Here is a 22,393-nt window from a genome sequence, read left to right on the forward strand (position 1 = left end):
TAGGGCAAAGTGAGGGTTCTTTTACCAAAAAATACTGGGCTTCTGCCACCAGTAAGCAGATCTGCAGCAGAAGCCATTGCTTAAATGATCCAACTCTTGCACGAGGTATTTATAAGAAGTGTTTAAAAGAAAAACCTCCAATGTGGGCCTTGACAGTTTTTCTTAGGATTATGGAGCCAGACTTGGTAAGATTAAAATTGTATTTATTTATTTATATATATATATATACTTATAAATCATCTAAGGTGATGTACGACAAACTACTTATTATAATAGCAGTTTAAACATTTAAAAAATGCAACAAAGACACAAAACAAAATTAGTAGTAAGTGTAGGGGTTTGTTTACTAAGTTGTGCTAGCGTTTTTAGGTTGCACTAAAAATCAGCTGGCGCTAAATGGTGAGACGCTAGTACACCTTAGCGAAAGACCCTCTAAATGTCTAACCTATCACCCTTCTGCTGCACACACACATAAGAATTTTAGTAGTGTGTTCAGAAAGGAAGGGATACATTCGAGTGCCAACCACTTGTCTTAGCAGCTAGTGTGGAGAGAGGCTTTAGGCTGTGATTGCTGAGCAGAGAGCAGAGGCTGAGGTTGTGATTGTGGCTGCCGGGGGAGGAAGCACCCAGCCACCTGTGCTCAGAAACCAAGGCCACAGCTTCTCCCTTCACCAGCCCTGCTCACCAATCCCCAGCAGCTTCAGCCTATCCTCATTGCTCATCTCCCCCCCCCCCCCCCCCCCCCCCCCAGCGGCCTCAGCTTCTCCCCAGTGCCCACTCGTTCACCCATCTGTTCCCAGCAGCAGGTTTGGTATCACACACTCCTCCCAGCAGAGGCCTCGCTCAACCCCTCACTTCCTCCGCCCACCATGAGCCCCCTGAATTCTCTCACCCCCCCCTCAATTAAACAGACAGACCCTTTGAATTGTTAAAAGATCCAGCCGACAATGCTGGCGACTCTTCCTCTGCGGTTTGCTCTATCTGAGCCACTTCTGCTACTCTGCCACGGCCGCCACCACTTCAAAAATTCAGAATTTTCAACCTGGGGCACTTCTGCCAAACACCTCAGGGTAGAGGGAGGGCAGGACGGAAGGAGAGAGATACTGGAGACCAAATGCCAGTTCCGGCCCATCAATTGTGCCACCCTAGGCGGATGCCTAGTCCACTTAGTGTACTGATGAGCTTCCATTAAGGCCCGGATTTTTTTTATAATAGGTCACATATGTGATAAGTCTACAAACTGCCTCTATTTGGGAGCCTGGGACCCACTGAGGGAAAAGGTACCAAAAGTGGGGTTACAAATAACAAAGAAAACGGCTATAAAAGTTTGGAGGGGCAACTTTAATTTTTGAAAGTTTTATGCACTATAGGGTCAATAGAATTGGACTATGCAATTTGTTTTTACAGCTTTGATGTTGTTCATGTTCTAGAGCCTAAAAACTGCAGGTAGCTAAAGTGGGGTGTTGATTTCTTAAAGATGTAATTAGTCCATACCTGAGGCAGATATTTTGCGGGATTATGTAGTTGATATCCCCGTATCTTATAAATGTCACCCCACTTTCGGTACCTTTTAGTTCAACGGGTCACAGGCTCCCAGATTAAACCCCAGTTGTATGCGAATCCTGATGCAGAAATGTACACCTTCTCTCTACCAGGTATATCTCTATGTATGTCTTCCGTACGTGTGTGCTCATTTGTTTTATGAAACACATAGGTACATCACAGCTTCACCAAAACTACACCCCAGGGAAATGCCTATACGGCAGTACACAGGTGGAAGACAGTTCTACCACTGAGAGCCTGGTAGGAGCCTGTTCTGTAAAGGAAAATAGATGGTTATGGTTTATTGCTGCCTGATATACCGCCTTTCAATTGGAGAAATGAAACTGGTTTACAGTAAATGTAGAGGAAAAGGAAAGAAAAGGAGCTACAATCAATTGACAGGAAAGCAGAAAAATTAGGGGAAAGGGTAAGAGGGGAGGAGCTAACATGCTGCCTGATACCTATCCAGGGAAGGCAGAAGGAAACAGGTGAGTTTTTAGGGCCGCGTGAAATTTATGATAGGAGAGTTCCACTTGAAGGGAGAATTCGCCCTTTCCTTTCTGAGCACAATACCAGAACCCTCATCCTCACTCTTATCACCTCTCGCTTAGACTATTGCAACTTGCTTCTCACAGGTCTCCCACTTAGCCATCTCTCCTCTTCAATCTGTTCAAAATTCTGCTGCACAACTAATATTCCGCCAGTGTCGTTATGCTCATATTAGCCCACTCCAAGTCACTTCACTGGCTTCCTATCCGTTTCCGCATACAGTTCAAACTCCTCTTATTGACCTATAAGTGTATTCACTCTGCAGCTCCTCAGTACCTCTCCACTCTCATCTCTCCCTACATTACTCCCCAGGAACTCAGTTCACTGGGTAAATCTCTCTTATCTGCAACCTTCTCCTCCACTGCTAACTCCAGACTCCGTTCTTTTTATCTTGCTGCACCAAATGCCTGGAATAGACTTCCTGAGCCGGTATGTCAAGCTCCATCTCTGGCCGACTTCAAATCTAAGATAAAAGCCCACCTTTTTGATGCTGCTTTTAACTCCTAACCCTTATTCACTTTGTTCAGAACCCTTATTTTATTATCCTCACTTTAATATTCCCTTATAACTTGTTTGTCCTGTTTGTCTGTCCTAATTAGATTGTAAGCTCTGTCGAGCAGGGACTGTCTCTTCATGTTCAAGTGTACAGCGCTGCGTACGTCTAGTAGCGCTATAGAAATGATAAGTAGTAGTAGAATGGAAAGTACTTCCAAAGAGATGGCACAATATTTATTTAAAAAAGGCTGCGTGACAAGTACACGCCAGTCGAGAACCACAGACCGAAGGAAGTGATAGGCAGAAGATCACAGAGAGCAGGGGGGGGGGGGGAATAAAGGACGTGGGAAGGCCGTCATAGATGATGTTACACTAATCAAGTTCTGAAGCAGCAAAAGCATAGAGAAGTGTTGCGCAGGTGGAGTCCTCAAGGCAGCAACGACTGGATCGGGTAATGGAAACATGATTTTACCACAGCAGAAATTTGTGGCGCAAAGGAAATCACCCCAGGTATCTTAACGAATTCACCAGGCTGATAGAAGATCCCTGTATGATTGGTGTGACAGACGGATGCAGAGGACAACCTGTCATCCACATGGCCATAGATGTAGAGGGATTCAGTAGAACACCATGGGAAGACAGCCGTTAATTCACAGCGTCTAAGCATGACTGAAGATGGTTAATCAAAGAATTATAAAGGTTTTTTTTTTTTACAGCAGTAGTGTAACAGGTGGTATTTAGGGAATGACCACTTATTAGAGCTGGTGTAACTAGGGGTGTCTAAATGCTGAAGTATTCTGTAAGGTATGTGCACAAGAGTGAGTCACGCCATTGTGTATGCCCACAGGTGGGAATACGGCATACATGCCCCTATGTGCACACATGTGCACGTACATGCTAGCGTTCTAAATTTTTACACGCGTAATGCATGTGTAAATATTAGCACCCACTTTATAGGGGCACTATTTCCTTCATAGTGCCCTGTACTGGTTTATTAAAGCCCTTGTCTGTGGCATTTTTACATAATTAGTTTCACTCATGCAGTATCTCATTTTACAATGTTGGGGACGTGATTGCAGCCACCTCTTGCATGGGCCTTGGCACCTGGACTCTCTGGAGGAAGTAGGGAAAAGGTATATATTTCTTTAAGGGGTCCTTTTACCAAGCTGCGGGAAAAAGGGCCCTGCGCTAATGGCAGGGCCCTTTTTACCGCAGCAGGTAAAAAGCCCCCCGACACATTTGACCATGCAGTAAGAGAACTCTTACTGCATGGCCATGCGGCAGGGCGGTGGCGATAAGGGCTCAGGCGGTAACTGGGCAGCACGCAGCGAAGCCCAATTACTGCAGGGTTAGCGCTGCACAAGCCATTTCCAGAGGTTTTTTTTTTTCCTCTGCTAATAGTGCGCATTCAGGGTGGGACTACTGCTGGTGGCTGTGGTGGGCTGGCGGTAGTCCCGGAAAAGTGAGTGGTAAGCCTGCGTTGGGCTTACTGCCACTCTGCAAACAGGCCCCTAAATTACCACTGTTGCCCAGTACCAGCTGTGTAAACTGATTCACAGAACAGTGAAGTGACCTACTTATATCATCAGAGTTAGCAGTAGTGGGATTAGAATTCGCATCTCGGGACCTAGCCTCAGTTGAACTGCAACTCCTTGGCCTGGTTTCTTCCCTGCTTCATATAGAGGAAACCAGTTTTTTTCAGTTTCAGCTGAAACCAAATCTGCGCCCAAAATTTGCTGCTTGGTTTCGGTCAAAACCAAAACTGGCCTGGACCCTGAACAGGAATAGCCCCCGCTCGGAACCCCGAATCACAGGTAGGTCCCCCACCCTGAACAGAAGGACCCCCCCCCCCCCACCCACCAAACATAAGGAGCCCCCACCCCCTACCCAAGCCTAGCATATCAGTGGTTCCAGAAAGGGGGGGGAGTCAAGATTCCATCTGTTGAGGGCGGGAGGGGGGCTAGCTCTGATTCCAAGTTCCAGGAGGAGGCTCCTTGTGTCAGGGGGCAGGGAAGAGAGTAAGGACTGCAGACTACACAGTACAGTTTCGGTTTCATCCGAAAAAGCACTGGAATTTTCGACTGAAACCAAAACAAAAGCAAATCCAAATTTCGGGGCGAGGTGAAAACGGAAATTCAGTTGGCCTCTAGCGTCGTATAACCAACACAGAACTGCAGGGAACAGAATTTCCCCAAACTGCCACAGCTTCTTGCTATACAGGAGCACTTGCAGCCTATTCGATGTGCCACTTTGGTCTTTGCCCTCATCAACTGTGTAGCTATTTTAAGTTTGCATATTAAAAAAAAAAACTGCCTTTCCACTCAATTTTTGTTTTTTATAACGTCTAGTGTGCAAACTTCAAAAGTATGTTTAAAAAAAAAAAAGCCCCAAACTGCTGGATATCACCTACACATCCAGTTTAGGATGGGCTGGAGAGGGCTTTGATGGAGACCCCAGTAATTTGGAATGCGAGGACAATGCTGGCAGACTTTTTCAGTCAGCCTAAATAATTTATTTCAGTTTGAAACTGGTATATCTTCAGAGAGTTGGCGGCATTTATTGGTAGCACAAGCTGACGACTTTGTTTTTGTTCCTGTCTGTGTGTTCAAGGTTACCCGAACTTCGTTGCGACATATGGCAGGGGCTATCCAGGCTTTGCTCCAAGTTACAGCTATCAGTTTCCAGGTACGTGAACCCCATTCTCAAAGCAAATACAGGTATGCATTTCATTTAACAAAAAAAGAGGGTCTTTTGTAGGTAGGGTTTACAAGTCAAAATGTCCTCCTTCTAAAACAGGGGTTCTCAACCCAATCCTCAGGACACACCCAGCCAGCCAGGTTTTCAGGATACCCAGAATGAATATGCATGAGATAAATTTGCATGCACTGCCTCCATTGTATACATATCTATCTCATGCATATTTATTGTGAATATCCTGAAAATCTGACTGGCTAGATGTGTCCCGAGGATTGAGTTGAGAATCCCTGTCCTGAAAAAGAGAGAAAAGAAATGTGTGTATGTGTTTGAAAGGTGTTGGCGAAGCACACCACAATAATTGGTTCTGATCATTTGGTAATACAATACATTTGTACGTAGTATGACAGGGATTGCTTCGTGGGGAGCATTAAGGGACCATTTGTTCTGGAGGGTTTTTCCGCACTTGAAGGACAGTTCTGTAAAGGGGCATCTCCACTTCAACACCACTTTGCACATGTAAAGTTACAGAATGCTAACTCTTACATGGGCGAATGTCCACTTATAAGTGCTAGCAGGACACGTAAGCAGTATTCGGTATGGGCATAGTGTGTAAATGCAAGGGGGCGTGTACGCATGGGCGGAGCTTCCACTGACTCAACCATAATTATTATGACTATGAATACACTCAAGCTTGCCAATAATCAATTTGAAACTCAAAAATCACAGCTTCACACTCGCTGTGTATTACAATGGATATAGAGACTAGTATCACTCTGAGTTGAATCAGAAACACTCAACACCTAAAGTGGAGAAAAAAGGGGAATCAGTAACGCCACCCAGCCAGCCCAGAATCATCGGACTATACTACTACTACTATTTAGCATTTCTATAGCGCTACAAGGCATACGCAGTGCTGCACAAACAATAAGGCATGGGCCCGACGCAACATCATATGACCCAAAAAAACTCCACGCTTTGTTGAATGTCCAAAAAATCAAAGATAACCCAATGTCTATATCCAAAGTAGTGAGATCACAGAATAAACGGATCTCTCCCAAATACTTTACAGTTTATAAGTTAGTGCGCTGGTGAAGCTACCAATCACTTATCTTAATCACACCACACTGGTGTTATACTCTCAGTCTGTAGCTTCAGTCGTAACCCAGTCGTTTCTGATTCAACGCAGAGTGATACTAGTCTCTCTATCCATTGTGATACACAGCGAGTGTGAAGCTGTGATTTTTGAGTTCAACCATAGTTATGCCAAGTCTGTGACCAGTGTAACTGCAGGTGCATGTATGTTAGGTTACGCTTGTATTCTGTAATGGAATCTGGGTGCCCAGATGCTGTTTTAGAGTACTGTCTTACCACGTGGCATCAGGGTGCCTAAACGGAGGTACCCACATATAGAATTGCTTCCTTTGTGTCTTTGAGGAGGGGGGGAGCTTTGTATATGCTGCAGTGCTGCCCATGGTGTGTCTACAGACTGACATGCTCTAGGTCGCTAGTCAATGCCTCTGTTTTCCCTGACATAATGTGTTCTCACTTTTACCTTTTTGTTCTCTGGAAGTTAGGACTTTGGCCTCAAATTTCATTAGCTCTTGAACCAGTTCTCTGGCCCCTGTTGTCTCACCCACATGATTGTTTAAGAGACATTTTAGTATATGTCTTCTGGGTTCCTAGACCTAGAGTACCCATCTCATGTATCTTCATTCAGGTTGAGCAGATTTGGGGGGCTGGGTTGGAGGAGCTCTGCTGGTGGCTTCAGAAGCCCTTGTACAAACATTTACCAATCCACAGGTGACTCCCCTAGATTATTCCCCTTCCTTCCAGCCACAGGAACCGAGTGTCAGCTTTAGTGTACACTGACCCGTGCTCAGGTTTCCTGTTCGGGGCTGATAGGGAGTGCATGTGTTGAAGTGATAAGCTCCAGCCAGTTGGGATGAGGTAGGAATGGTTATCACGATTAAGGTGAGCCCTGCTAGTGCTTGAATGGGCCCTATTGGATCAGTCTTGGAGAGATTTTCCTTAGCCCTTTACCAGAAGGGCAAGCCACAGTGTCCCCCTCCCCTCAATTATCTCATGGATGGAAGGAAGACAAAACAGACTGATTATAGATGCCGTGAGCAGAGCATAGCATAGGATGCACTAGCTGTGAGCTTCATAACAGACGTACTGGGGGCAGGAAAGACTCACCTGCCTTCTGCACAAATGCCTTTCTGAATGCAGAATGCTGAGGCAGACTTATCATTTATGGCATACACTGTTTCCTCACCATGAGACATTATCCCTCCTCCCCCCCAAACACGCACACTAGCTTGATACTACATTTGAGTTAAATATAGTAGGAGCAATATTCTCCCAAGCATCCAACTCACAACTTATCCATTTAAAGCTATTTCTGCACTGCCGTGCAGCATATCCTCAGAGAAACAGACAATGTGGGGGGGAGGCATTGTCTGTTGCTTTGAAAATCCATTGTTTCCAAAGACCTCCTTCCCCCAGCACCACCTGGGCCTGCCTTAGTGATGCCTAACCCTAGCAGTAGTACCACGACACAACCACTAAAGTCACAGCAGAAGCTGGCATGTGCAGGAGCGAGTGGGTGAGGGCCTAAGGAGGAATGGGGTAGATGCTCTTCGGGAGGGGGGGGGGCTTGCCACTGTCCGCTGTTCCTGATATCCATCACTCCAAGGATGTACTGTATCATTTTTAGCCCTGCTCCCAGAGTGTCCCCATCCGCCCCATTTAAAATAGATAACTTTGGCTGTATGGTGACTCGTACAATTTAAAACAAACAAAAAAAGAAGTAATTTCTTTAAGGAGCCACCTAGATTTAGGCAGCAAAAATATATGTATGTGCCAATATTCTAGAAATCTGTGTGTGTATGTTGACATACAGTTACGTAAACTATTGTTTTCCAGCTCTGTGCAATTATGTGTATGCCAGTAATTGATGGTGCCTACTTTGCTGGTGGGCAATCACATGACTCTAGTTTGGGCAGAGCATAAGTGGGATGCAAGGAAATTATGAAATAATCTATACGTGTTCTTTAACAATCTGAGCACGAGCATTTGCAGCAGCTCTAAGGCTGGTGTAATTGCTCACGCCTAAAATATGGGCACATATCTCATCTGTTCGGCTAGCATTCGTAAAGAAAAGAAGGCGTCTACCTTTTTCTATAGAGTAGGCTCCAAACAGGTGCGTTGTTGGCATCTGCCAGTAGGCGCCCATTTTTGGAATTTACCCCTCTTTGAGGTCAGCATCCATCGCCAGCTACAGAAGTGTTTTTGAATAGTGTCCCTTACCTACTTTTTTTGCGTTCTTTGGAACATGTTTTCAGCCAGACTCGGAAGGGCTGTCATCAGATAGGTCAGAAAATATCTTCCACACGTTGAGGCTACTGGAATTAAAATCTCCCAATGGTCTAAGTACAGGTCACGTCCATGTAGGATTCTATGTGCAAGGATGTTCTGACCAATTTAGAAGCTGTGTGAATGGTCACTTGGCACGTAGTGCTGTTTTCTCAGATGAGGTAAAAAAAAAATTGATATTCTGGATGCTTAGGGGTAAATATTTCTCTCAGTCTCAGGGGGACATTTGCATCTGTAATAATTTTAAATTTTTTTTTTTGTCAATCTCTCCTAATTTGTAGAGCTTGAGTGTTAACATCTAGGAGTAAGCTTTCTGGTGTGGGGGTTAGCATGTAGAAGGAAAAGCTTTGAGGAGGACCATCAAAGCAGTTCATGATTCCATAAATATCAAAATTTAATAAAAGAAATGGAACTACAATGACAGAAAAAGCAGGAAAGCAAAGATCTAGAAACTGACACTTTGCACATGAGGTCGCCGTGGCTCCATCGCCGGTCAGGGGCGCACCTAAGACACAAAAAAGCTCACTGAAATGTTAGGGGTCGATATTCAAAGTGATTTAACTGGCAAGAAATGGTTCCTAGCCAGTTAAATCGCCTGTTCAGGGTTAACGGCTAATTTTCAGCAGTACTTAACCAGTTAGTGCCGAACTGAAAACTGGTTATTTTGGGGGCACTCCTGGGACGGAGTTGCCGCATGGTTAGTTAAGTGCCGATATTCAGAACTTAACCGGCCAGGTTAACTGCATAAATAGGATTGTGTAAAAGTCAGTCCTATCTTTGTACGAAAACCCATAGCTAGCTAAGTGCGAAATACCTCACTTAGGGGTCCTTTTACCAAGCTGTGGGGAAAAGGGCCCTGCGCTAGTGGTGGGGACTGTTTTTCCCGTGCACCAAGGCCGTTTTTTCCACAGCCACTAAAAGCACCCTCCCCCCCCTCCAAAAAAATAGCCACGTGGTGAGAGAACTCTTCCGGCAGGGAGCCCTTACCACCACCCATTGAGGTATCTGGACAACATGCGGCGATGCTGGATTACCGCCAGGTTAGTGCCATATAAGCCATTTCCAGGGGATTTCTTTTTACACCGGAAATGGCGCATGCTCAGGGCGGGACTACCGCCGGCAGTAGTCCCAGAAGAGCGAGTGGTAAAGCCCGTATTGGGCCCTTAGTTGTTGCCATTGGGTTTGGCGTGTTGGAAATTGGATTATGCTCATGCTTCATTCTCACTCTCCAGTTAACCCCCACAAGAATTAGAAATGTTCATGAGTATGATTTGGACTTTTTTTTTTTTTTTAGCACATGTATCTTGATATATCTATTGCTGCAAAGTTTCTAGTTCACTTTTTTATTTGTAAAGCAGGATTTATTTTGCTTTTTTTTTTTTTTTAATTTTCTCCTTCTGATCATTACTGCTCTTGTGTAAGGTCATGCAGTTGTTGTGTTCATCCTCGTGAATGTGCAGAAAATAAAGGTCGACAGTCCTTTTTATTAGACTAATTTAATGCATTACTTGTCTGTCTTTCGGGAGTTGCGCTCCCTTTTCTCGGGCAGAGTGAAATAAGCAGGTCATTTTGCTTTGACCTGATGAAAGGAAGCCAGTCAGTAAATGTATTAGTTCAATAAAACAGTATTGCCTTATGTTTTCTGTGGGCCTTCAGTTCCTTGGTTCTTAGGTGTGAAGGCGTCTCTTGTACTAAGAGGGTGGCATGAAGCCAGGCCTGGAACTGCTGACCCGCAGAAGTAGTAGCATAGCATGATGATATGGCTGGAAGTAGCCAAAGGCCAGGTAAGATTTCAGTAGGAAGATGTTCCTAGGTGGACCAAGCAGTCCTCATCTGCCCATAGCTGCTCTGTGTTCCTGGATTGATATAAGATACATTTGCCCTTATGAAGGTGCTTTCCATTGTGCACTTTCTTCAGATGGTGGTGTGTGTTCCATTGCAAAAATAGAACTAAAAGCCATTAACTTTCCAGCTCTGCAGTATGATGTTTTCGTCTGATAGATCAGGCATAGGGAGTTGGCTAAGAGTATAATTCAACCTCCATGGCAGATGGTGAGGGCACGAATAGCTCAGACTTTGTCCAATGGAAGGGGCAAATTCCTCAGTTGTGGTGGATTCGGAATCGTTGACTAATGAGCAGGAAGACGTCTGGCACGACAGCTGCAAACCCTCAGCGTATCCATTTTGTGCACCTGCAGGATGCACAGTCTGGCGGAGTCCTAACTGCTTGCAACCACAGTGGTTAACTGGCCACCAGAAGCACAGTTGAGTAGGGAAAGAGAAGCTGGACTCCTAAAATGATTAATTGTGATTATGTAAAAAGAGACCAGGACTCGTATCGTTGTGGTCATGAAGGTGTTATTTTCCTGTCTTCCAAGGCAGGTAGAGGCTACTGTTTATGCCAGTTCTTGCTGACATGTCAGCGTCTTGCCATGTATCATTCTGTTTTAACAGTTGAACAGAATCCTTTGAAAATGATCATTTAAAAAATATGCCTTCATTGTCCATGCTTCAAGATGATCTGTTATTGTTTGAATTCTGCTGGTGCAAGGATTATCAGGGCTGCTGAGAGACTGGACCGGGACAGGGCCGACCCCCCACCCCCCCAGATCGCTGCTGCAATTGAAATACGTTGTTGGCTGGCGGGGGTCCCAAGACCCCACCAGCAAAAGACGTCTTCCTCCAGCGCTGCTCTTCTTCTGATTGCCTGCCTCTGCGGCTGCTTTTCCTCTCAGGGCATGCTCGCCTGAGAGGAAAAGCAGCTGCTCAGCTGGGCAGAAGAGCAGCGCTGGAGGTGCTTTTCCGTGTCCTCCCCAACCTCCAAGGGAGGGCCCGGCCACGGCTCTGGAGTTTTCTCTCTCCTGCTCCTGTTGGGACGCAATCACTCAGGTCCCGTCAGGAGCAGGAGAGAGAGAGACCCCAGCGCCAGGCCCCCTTGGAGACCTGTGGAACTTTGTCCCCCCTGCCCTCCCTCTCGGGGGCCCTGAGGATTATTGGCCTATTGGAGCAGGAGGAGGCAACATCAGTGGCATTTACATTTCAAAGGGTTATGTTATTGGAGGCAGCATTCCACTCTTGCTGCCTCACATCCACTGTGGTCACTGTAAGTGAAAAAAGATACAGTTTGCAAACTTCAGCCATGTTGGGTAACAGTGTTAACTGCGCCTCGTCACATGACTTCCTAGCTCCTGATACGCTGAGACTGGTGAGTAACGTGCGTGCTGCATAGAAGAGGTTTCCACTGTTTTAAAAATATTTTAGTACAGTTTAAGTGGTGGTTAGAACAGAAGACTGAGAACCAGGGAAACCAGGCTTTAGATCCCTGATGGCGAACCTATGACACGCGAAGCCATTTTGGATGACACGCGGGTTGAAAGCCGGCAGCAAATAGAACCCAGCCTACCTGCTCTTACTGCGAGGGCTGGTCTTAGGCAGAAGCGACAGGGGCGCTGGTGGTCTTATCGCAGCTTCAGAACCCCCCTCCGAGTCGGAACCCCCCTGCTCCGCCCCACCTCGTAGCCTTGGTAACCAGCAGTCCTCTTCGTCAGAATCATCCAATTAGGAATGCCCTTTTAGGCGCCAGACAGGCTCCCTACAACCAATCACAGCTCACTGCAGTTGTAGCTCAGCCAGGTGAAAAAACTGCCTGAGGCTCGAGGCAATTCTGATTAAATGTCAAACCTGAGTGCTGAGTTGCGAGTAACCCAGGCAGCTGCTGCTCTCTTCAGACAAAGTCGGGTCAGCGGCCGCTCTCTTCCTCTCTGTGATCCTGTTGCAGCCTTAGCTCAGCTGTGCTTGGACACTGACTGCTGCTCCTGCTCCACACTTGTTTGGGAAGTTCCTAAAAATACCGGTCCACCTAAGAAATCACTTTTCATTGCTTTTATAATGCTCCTTTCACTACTTGTTTGTAGCAATTCGTTATGAGAGAGGGAAAACAAAAAGGGAGAATAAATCATGGGTGCCGTTTCCCGCCATTAGAAATAGCGGCAATTAAGTTAAATAATTAGTTTTTGGTTTATTAAATACAGTTATATATTACAATTATACATTTTTGTTATTTAAACTATAAATATCGCGAAATTATGTTTTTTTTCTCGAAGTGACACACCACCCGAGTTATGCTCGGTTTTTTGGCGAATTTTGACACACCAAGCTCAAAAGGTTGCCCATCACTGCTTTAGATCCTACTTACTACCGACGAGCACTGCACTGTACATATATACACATAAGAATCTGTTCTTACACCATGGAGGTTTTAGTTGAGTCAAGAAGGACAAATGGGACGAATAAGAGAATTGGGGACTTCCAGTTAGTATGGGAAATTGTTTTTTAAAAATACACATGGGCATGAACAAGAGAATAAACGGTTAAGATTTAAAAGCAGCAAGGCTGGATTTGAACAGACGAGGAATTCAGGAAGCTTATTTGAGGTGCAGCAGGGCAGAAAGAAAGGAGTCTGGGGTTGGTAGTAAATAAAATAGCACAGGTAAGAGCGACTTACTCAGTGAAGGGAGTTCCTAAGGTGGGGGTGACCTTCCTTGTGACATTGGTCAGGTATTTTTACCCTCTGTTGTCAAATAAAATGTAAAGAGGCTATTATTGTCTAGTGCATGTTTATGTTATGTAACGCAAGCCCTATGCTTTCTCAGTGGGACCTATTTACTAACTAAGCATATCGCTATTCCCAGATATTCAGAGTTGGGACCTGTACAGGCTTCGGCTTTGAATATCCAGTTATTTTTTTAAGCTAGCTAACACATAGCCACTTAAGTTGATATTCAGCCCTTAAGCGGCCATGGGTTACTGTATAAAAATAGGACAGACTTTGCTACAGTCCTATTTATGCGGTAAACCTGGCCACTTAAGGGCTGAAAATCAGCAATTAAGTGGCCAAGTGCTCACAATGCCCGCAACATAGCTGGCTTTCAGTTCGGCGCTAACCACAGTAGTCAGCAGCACTTAGCCATTAAATGCTGCTGAATGTTAGCGGCCGGCTAAATCGTTTTGAATATCAGGCCCAGAATTTCCAACATTTGTTTTGCCGGATTTTTCATTTTGCGCCAGATTTCCCCAGGAGTAATAGGGTAGGGTTCTTGCTGTTTAAATCATAGCATTAGTGCTACTGTTGTATAACATGTTTGCTAAATTGAGTGGATTTTCTTTAGGTTTTGCATTTCACAGTGTGTCGATTAGAGAGATTTATGTTGCTCTTTCACCGATTACATGAGAATCAGAATAATTGTATTGTGACTTCAATGGAGAAATATCCTAGATATGATTTGCACTTGTCGGGGGCAGGTTGGACTTTTGTGGATGCAGAGCATGCTTACGTTTAGCTAGTAAGAACTGCTATATTGTGTCAGACCCAAGGTCCCCTGAGGGTCGTATATGCAGTGTGTCACATTTACAAGCATCACCCATCTGATGTGTTCTAACTGAAAAGAAGGTGGAGAATCATTTTCCTAGAGTCTGCAGCATTTAGAAAGCAAGCATATATGTGGTGACTAAATTGTAGTGACTTCTGCTGTCTCAGTTTTACTTTTTATCAATTTTATTATTTTTTTTCTTAAATTTTTGTTTTTTTTGGAGGAAAAAGCTATGTGAAGTAATTCGATGTGTTAAGAGTGGTGAAGTTCACGAGAGTTTAAAAGCATTTAGAAAGCAAAACATGTAGATCTTTGCAAATTTATACCCTGGATGCACCGCTAGAAAACCTCAGTCATTGTGGTGGTGAATGTCACTCTTTGGGATGGGCCATCCTTTTCATATTGTTGTGGTAACACCAGTCTTTTGGCTCCAAAACTTGTGCCAGCTGCTCCTTTCTACTACCTGCCAGGTCTGGAACCACTAAACCAGCTGCAGAGTGGGGAGCTCCTTCCTTCGCTCCAGCTGCCCTGGCTGCGGACACTGCACAGCTGCTAAAATCACAGAGAATCTACTTCCTGTTTCATGTGCGATACAGGAAATATTCATTCTCTACTTTCAACTCCTGTGAATTGCCGGCGGCTAGCGTGGATTGAGTGAAGAAAGGCGCTCCCTTCTCTGTAGCGGATTTAGTGGTGCTGAGCAGATAGGAGAAGGGGACTGTTGACACCAGTCCGCTGCGGGGGATGGGTAAAGGGGAGGCGATGAATACAGAGGTTGGAAATGGGGGATTGGAAAGTGAATGAAATTCATGGAATAGAAGGCTGGGGAAGGAATGAGAGAGGGGTTGGGGATTGGAGGAGAAGGGAGGAAAGTGTAGGAAGTGGAAAGCCAATAAGTAGGTGAAAGAAGAGACAGGATTGTGGGGGGAAGGGGGGACGAAATCTAGTTACAGGTTCATAAAAAGGCAGTTGAGAGAAATGGAGATAGCAGTGAAACGGTAGGATCAGTGTCAGTCAGACATTAGGAAGAAGACAGGACAGTGAAGAAACAGAAAATGGAAATGAGATCCTGGAAAGGGACTTGGAGAAAAGCAACAAAAAGAAGTAGTAAAGAGAGACCAGGACCAACCTAATTGGAAAACTAAAATGGTCAGAAAACAAGGATACAAATTTATTTAGAGAAAGATAATGTCAGCTTTGAAAATGTGCATGTCTTGTATTTTATTCTATATTGAAGGAAATGCATCTCTGTTTTCTGGGATTTAACTGCTCACAGTCTGATTTCTTTTGATTTCCTTTTATTTTTTTGTCTGCATTATGTTTCTAGTTTGTAATCTCATAATTTTGGGGGGCTAAGTGATGGTGTGTGTTTTCCTTGTGTCACTGGGATGAGGGATTCAATTGATATGTAGGTTCGGTATAGAAATCTGTAGCGGTTCATCTTTTCCAGCTGGAAAAGAACTCTTCACCACCTATTCTTAATAAAAGACCCACACCCCCAATCCTTAGAGGTGTGCTGGTGTTGTAGAACATTTGCAGTGCTAATGTTTCATAGGTAGGGTTGGTATAGTTTGAGTTCTTAACTTGGTGCTGGTATGATATGATCAAACAGGTTTAATTGGTAGGAGACGGCGGGAGCATGCTTGGCCCGTTATCAGAGTTTGCTGCCATACAATGTAATGTATTTTGAGTGTATAAAGATGACGGCAGCTGCATAGGGAAGCCGTCAAACCTACTTGGGTGTAGACGGCTTCAGCCTTTTCACGTGACGCCGTCTCCTGTCTTTCAAACCTCCTTGGGTTTGGTAAGCTTCTGAGTTTCTGTTTACAAGGTTTTGTCTTACATCACACAGTGTTTGGTAGTAGAGGGAGTTTGTGTTGCTATCACTGGCTTGACACCAGAGTTCATATGTTGAGTTGTAAAGTGAAACATTCTACTTCTGCTCTGTAGCTATTGTTGAGTGTTTTATTGGTTGATTTGGGAATAATCATGTGAATGAATAATTACATACAATTGACTTCTCTGTGAGTACTTGTGCTTCTCACTAGAGAATGGCACGGGGATGGGGAGGAGATGGGGACAGAGCCCACAGGGACAAACTTTGTCCCCGTGTCATTTTCTAGTTGGAAGGGTAGAGGGTGGTGGTGGGAAGGAGGGTTATTATAGCTGCTCATTGTTGTTATTGTTTTCTATTTGTAATTTATACACAACAGTTTCACAGCATATTCCTTTTTATACTTTAATAAAAAGATTTAAATATAAAATCATAAGTTTTCAAGGCTTCTGTAGATGAGGACAGATCCCCCGGGGACAGGGTGGGGATGGAGACGGGGCCTGCTGGGACGGAGACAGAACCCACAGGGAAGGGATGGGGACAAACTTTGTCCCGGTGTCATTCTCTACTCCTCGCCCCAGGCCTCGGAGGTGTGCAGCTAGGTCCTGGCAGCCACCAGCACCAGAGTGCTCAATCCTGGTGGAATGAACCGGACATCTTTCTTTTGTATGTGGTTTGACTCCTCCATTAGGTTGATTCTTTGGTTTTATGTGTATATAATATATACATTTATGTGGTTTATGTATTTTCATGATTTTGTAATAAACTTTATTGCTTGGCTCCTGTCAGTTTGCTGTTTTCTGTTGCTCCGAACTACCCTACTTCCTGATTGTAGCCCTGAGGAGAGAGGGGGGGCGGGACTCCAGTGGGCTGGTGGCGCCATCTCATCCCACTCCTTAGGCAGCAGATTGACTTGAGCTGCCCCTTGCTTAGGTCTAATTTGGTTTGCTAGGCTAGGAAAGGGGCAAAGTAGTTCTTATTGTTTGATTTATTGTTGTATTTTACCAGTGGAATTATTGGCTTATAAGGCTGTGGCCCTGTTCTTGCCACAAGCTCTTGGTCTGTTGTTTTAATTGGGACAGGCGGTGACTGAATTCCCACGTTATTCTTGGCATGGAACAGTGCTAGAAGTCAGGTCTAAGGGGCTATGTATGAAGGGAAGCGGGTTCTCCTGGACGAGTTTCAAAGTGCATATTTGCTGTTTTCAGCTACAGAAGGACTTTATATTCCATTTTTGTATGCAGTAGTTGAGTATGTAAAACCATACTTTTTGTTTATTCCTGCCCCCCCCCCCTTAGTTAATGAATTTAGCAACCATGAGCTAGCTGAAAGTCACAGAACAAACACACACAACTCTGGCATTTAGCACCAGAGGAAGACTGCAATTCTGATATTCTTCTCAAATGCTGCTCTGTGTTTTTTGTGTGTGCTGAGCTTCCTCGTTTTGATACCATGATTGGGGTTGAAGAACATCCTTGGTGGTCCAGCAGCAGGAGAGACCTGGATGGGATTCCTGGGCCCAGCTTCTGCTCCCCGTGCCAGCTGGGGCTGAGTCCACTGTAGAAGGATTGTTCACCATCCCATGCAGTGGGAAGCAGGGGCGTAGCTACGTGGGAGCATGGGCCCCCACAGATTACGCCCTGGACCCCTCTACATTTGACCCCGCCGTCGCATCAGGTACCTTGTTTTGCTGGCAGGGGTCCCCAATCCCCGCCAGCCAAAGAGTTTTCTTCAGCGCCGGTTGACTCCGGCACCTTCGTTGTGGGATCATCTGTTTCTGACGCCTTACGTCCTGCACCATGCACGTAGCCCCGTGCAGGACGTAAGGCGTCAGATGATCCAACAACGAAGGCGCTGGAGTCGACCGGTGCTGAAGAAGACTCTTCAGCTGGCGGGGATTGGGGACCCCTGCCAGCAAACAAGGTAACTGATGATGTGGGGTTGGAGGGTGGGGGGGGGGTGCGTTTGCGGTCGCGGTCCAAAGTGGCAGTGGGGGGGGGGGGTCGGCAGCGGGGGAGGTGGCTAAACAGTGCCCCCACCTCGGGCTCTGGCCCCCCCTCCCGCCGAGGTCTGGCTATGCCCCTGGTGGGAAGAGAAGGAATCTCAGACACCATGCGAAAGCCAAACTGCGAGAGCACAGCATGCACTTTACGGCAGAAGTGCCTCTCAGCTGGGCTGAAGGGAGGCATGGGGTGGGTGGCATAGGAGCCAACTTTGCAAAATGATTGGGGATGCTGGACACACTGAAGGAGCTTTCTCAATATTGGGGTTGCTCAGTGCACCCACAAAGCTGGCTGGTATGGTAGGTGAAAATAAAGGCTTTGACTGTCTTAGCTAAAGGCGGGGCAGGTTCTGATTGAGTTGGGAGGCCAAAGGAACCGCAGAAACTGCCACACTATTAACAAAATATTTCTTTCTTGACCACTTCTAAGTTTCCTGGGTATTCGTAGGGCATGCTTAGGAGGGCACTGAACGCAAGAGACTTTCAGATTTTTCATCTTTTAAAATAATGTAGGTGGTTGTTGCTTATAAGTTTGTCTAGGTTCATTTTAGTAATCAGCATTTATCCAACTGCATTTGTAAGCTAGATCAGGGACTGTTCTTACAAAGCCTGGACCAACTGCTCTCTGGGCTTGGACAATCCTGTATAAATTATAAACTTTTTTTTGTTTAAATCTATCTGACATTTGTTAGCCCTCTTCCCCCCCACCCCAATATTTTATTTTGTTTTTTGTTTCCTTTTTTGAATTTCTTGGACTTTTGTTTTTTTTTGTTTTTTTTTTCAGTTTAATCTATTAATTTCTTTTCTTATTTCACTTTGCAGAGTATTTGCCGATTTCACAAGACATTATTTTTATCAACTAGCCCTTAAAGGTCCTGTAACAAATTAAACAGGGGTTTCGGCAGTGGTAATAAGACAGAACGAAAGAGAGGGGGACAGAGAGAGAGAAAGAGAGAAAAAAACCTGGGTGCTGGTACCTAAATTCACTGTCCACTGTATCTCTCTCCCTTCATCTTGGCTGACTTGTGATGGAGCTCTCTCTTCCTGGTGTAAATTTTCCCTTTGGGGGGGGGGGTGGGGAAAGGCATGTCCATCTGGGGAGGCTGATGGAAATCTGTCTGTAGTGATTCCCTGCTGATCTCATTAGGTTCCATATTCATGCATCCTTTTTCAAGGAAGTAAACCAGAGGTTGGGATGCCAATGAATGCACAAGTTGTTTTTCTGACAGTAATGTTGTCTGTGCAGTAGCAGCACCGGAAGCGGAGGCTCCTCAGTGGTTGTTAAAATGAACAAGTAATGGTGATTTGGACTTCCCTGGCGTCTCTCTGTGCTTTACTGATAAACACAGATCTGCAGGAACGTTCATGCAGCCACCTCCGGGGTGAATAGCCTGCCAGCACATTTTTGGCATCTGATTGGTATGACATCTTCCAGGAGAGAGGGAGGAGGGGGAAGGATGGTGTCCTTATAATTGCTCAATTACATATTGGGGATATAAAGCACCGGAATGTTACAGTAAGAACAATTGGCCAGGGTGGTACAAATATCCAGTCTTGTCCCTCCGGGCCCCCTTTTACACTCTGAAGTGCTAGGTCACACCTTCCTTTCTTAGGCTTACTTTCACAGGAGGATTATGCCCGGATGGAGCAGCAGGATATAGGATGAGGAATGTAGTACAGTTCGTATTGTGGTATCCTCTGGGTCCTGCTGTCTCTTGATTTCAGGAGATGTGCCTGGCTTTTTTTTTTTGTTGTTGTTGCTGTTTTTCTCGTGATTTCCCCAGAGCTCTTGGCAGCAGCCCGGAATAGCTACAGGATCAGTTTTTTGTACGCCTTTTTGAGTTTTGTATTTTATTATGGACAGAATATTGACCGCTGTGTGACGCATGGCAGCAGAATTACTTAAGCTCCTTTCCAGCTACAGTTCACTTTTCCGCCAGTAACGAAACTTGGACGTGGCTGGAAGTTCTTTTCCAAATACAACTTTTGCCAAGCCAACTGCTTTGCTCACTTCCCCCTTCCTCCCCTCCTGTGATAGCATATAATTTGATAAAACCTTTTACTCAGTAACTGAAAATCTTTCCCTAAGCCATGCTTTTAGTCTCATTCACTTCTAAGACATGTGGTTTTTAACAACCCCAGCTTGTGGTTGCAACAAGGGGGGGGGGGGTTTCCGTAGCATTCAATAACCATTTTCTTCATCTGCACATTTTGTAAAATTTATGTAAGTCGGCAGCTTTTCGTCCTTCAGCACAGATTTTCATTGGCCTGCCTCATTGTCTGTTTTTGCATTATGTGCTGCTCTGTTCTAAATGAGTAATTCTATTTTGTTTTGTTTTCCATTTGCCTGTTTTAAAAGCATGTGCAGCCTGTAATCTTGCAAGGGGAAATAAAGCATCTTAATAATAATAATAATTTAAAAAAAAAAAAAAAAAAAGAATTCAAAGCAGAAACCTTCTCACAAACTTTCTAACTTTCATCGTAATTTCTTTTAAACAATGTGTTATGGTTGGACTCAGGTTTTTAAAAAAAAATATATAGCTTAATTTCAACTGGAAATAAAAGTGTAAAAGGTCAACAAGTTCTTAGACTAATTCAGTACCTCGGTGCTGTTTTCTTCATTGACCTAATGAAGACGAGCTAGTGCTCGAAAACCAGTATGCCCAGTCAAATGGTATCACCTCCAGTTTGCTTTAGCAGGCGAACTGAACCAACTGCAATACTTTCCACAAGGTAAAACAGAGACACCTCTTTTATTTACCTGACCATGGCTGAACAAGGGTGCTTGAAATATTCTACCTCCTCTTTCCTTATAAATTAATGGCAAAGCTGCATGGTCTGATTTTTCTTACCAGTACTTTGGGTAGATGTCTTGGATTACGGAATCTGTAAAATATACCTGTTCCTTTAGAGGATGCAGCCACAGCAGGAAGGAAGGTTTGGGCCTTCTATCCAGCATCTGTTCTTACAGAGCTGCTGGCTGTGTCTCCTATAGGGTGTCAGATACTGTACAAGCAGCTGTTTAAAGAATTAGAAACAAAAATTAACACAATATTTAATTAATTGATGGTAACTAACATTCCTTCATCTGAATGTTTCTTCAAATAGTACAGTTGATAGCAAAGGGCTGGTCTGAGGGCTCAGTGCTAACACTGAGTGGAAGTCCTGGGTTATATCTTCAAGTGAAGGGTCTCCTTCCCAGGAGCTAGTAAGGGAGGGGGGTTTGTGCCATCCCAGAAGAGCACCACCCTGCAGTTTTAGAGGGAAGTGTTTGTTCTCTGAATCACAGGACTGTTCCTACAGTGCCTGAACTAGATGGGGAAAAGTCTTAAGAAGATTGGAAAGAGGAAGGGGAGGGGGTTGAGAATTGGCATTAAGCAGTACTTTGAAGGCTTGTATCACCATCGGCTTTGTAGAAGCAGGTACCAAATGAAGCAGAATCCCAAAAAACGCAGGAGACAGCAAATCAAAGAAAAAAAAAAAACCCTCATTTACCAACCACATACAGTCTGTACCCACTACTCAGTTGTGAAATTCAAACGGAGTGAAATACGCTATTTTTGGCAAAACTCCCCCCACTCTAATTTTCCAAGTTTGTGAGAAGTGGTCTGCCTTGCTTGCAGTGAATCTGTAATGCACTGACTGTTTTTTTCTGTTCATCCACATGTATCTTTGCTTGCGCTCAGCCGCTCATTCCATGACAGTTGCTTTGATGTGATTATTGGTCTTCCTGAAATGTCTCTTGTAGGAAGAGCTTTTTAACCTGTAATTTTTTGTCTATGAATTGCATTGCTTTTGTGAATTTGTCCCTAGCATGCATGATTATGAAAAAAAAAAAGAATTATCCATTGTGAATTAACTCTCATTTTGTATATAGTTTATATGCTGATTTTTTTTTATGACTTCTTTTTCTGTAAGTAACTGAGGCAGAAAAATAAAACGGTTTACAATGGACGAGCTGTGTGCTACTGTTTTAGCTTGCCGTTTCTTTATTTACCCCCACCCCCCAACACCAAACCCCCGTCTCCATTTGGAGATTTTTATGCTAAAGAATCTGTTCCAATAACCCTTTCATTAAATAAAATCTTTGGTAAAACATATCTCTGCAAACTGTTCTTACACAGAATCTGCAGCAGCGCTTCCCACATCTGCCTTTCTGACCCTGCAGCTTTTTCAGTTTTCAGGCTATCCCTTCATGAATATACGTGAGACAGATTTGCATATAATGGGTCTTTGGTGTGTGTAAACCTATCTTATTCATGTTTGTGGTGGATGGTTTGAAATATAAAAACCCAACCAACTGTGGGGATCACAGACAAGTTTGGGAGCTGCCAGTCTAGAGTCTTGGGGCCCCGTTTACTAAGCCGCACTAGGGGCACATTAGTGCTTTTAGCGCATGTGAACTGTGTAGGCTCCTTATGGGCACCTACACAGCGCACGCTAGTTTTGTGCACGCGCTAAAAACGCTAGCGCACCTTAGTGAACTGGGCCCTTGGTCTAGTGTGCTGTCCACATGTGCTCACCACTGAG

The 22,393-nt window shown here is 44.7% G+C and overlaps 1 protein-coding gene across 3 annotated transcripts in view; it reads left to right on the forward strand.

The window, feature by feature from the left end:
• The window catches only part of MSI2 (musashi RNA binding protein 2), a 621,300-nt gene that overhangs the window by 476,268 nt on the left and 122,639 nt on the right, over nucleotides 1-22,393 (forward strand). For 2 of the 3 annotated variants that reach the window (XM_030222541.1, XM_030222542.1), the window contains one exon: nucleotides 5,197-5,271. In XM_030222541.1, coding sequence (XP_030078401.1) covers nucleotides 5,197-5,271 — 75 coding nt within the window. Of the gene's footprint in view, nucleotides 1-5,196; nucleotides 5,272-18,685; nucleotides 21,702-22,393 lie in introns of those variants that run through there. The other variant, XM_030222543.1, reaches the window with a different exon arrangement.

This window comes from Microcaecilia unicolor, chromosome 13 (genome assembly GCF_901765095.1).
Source record: "Microcaecilia unicolor chromosome 13, aMicUni1.1, whole genome shotgun sequence".
Taxonomy (NCBI): Eukaryota; Metazoa; Chordata; class Amphibia; order Gymnophiona; family Siphonopidae; genus Microcaecilia; species Microcaecilia unicolor.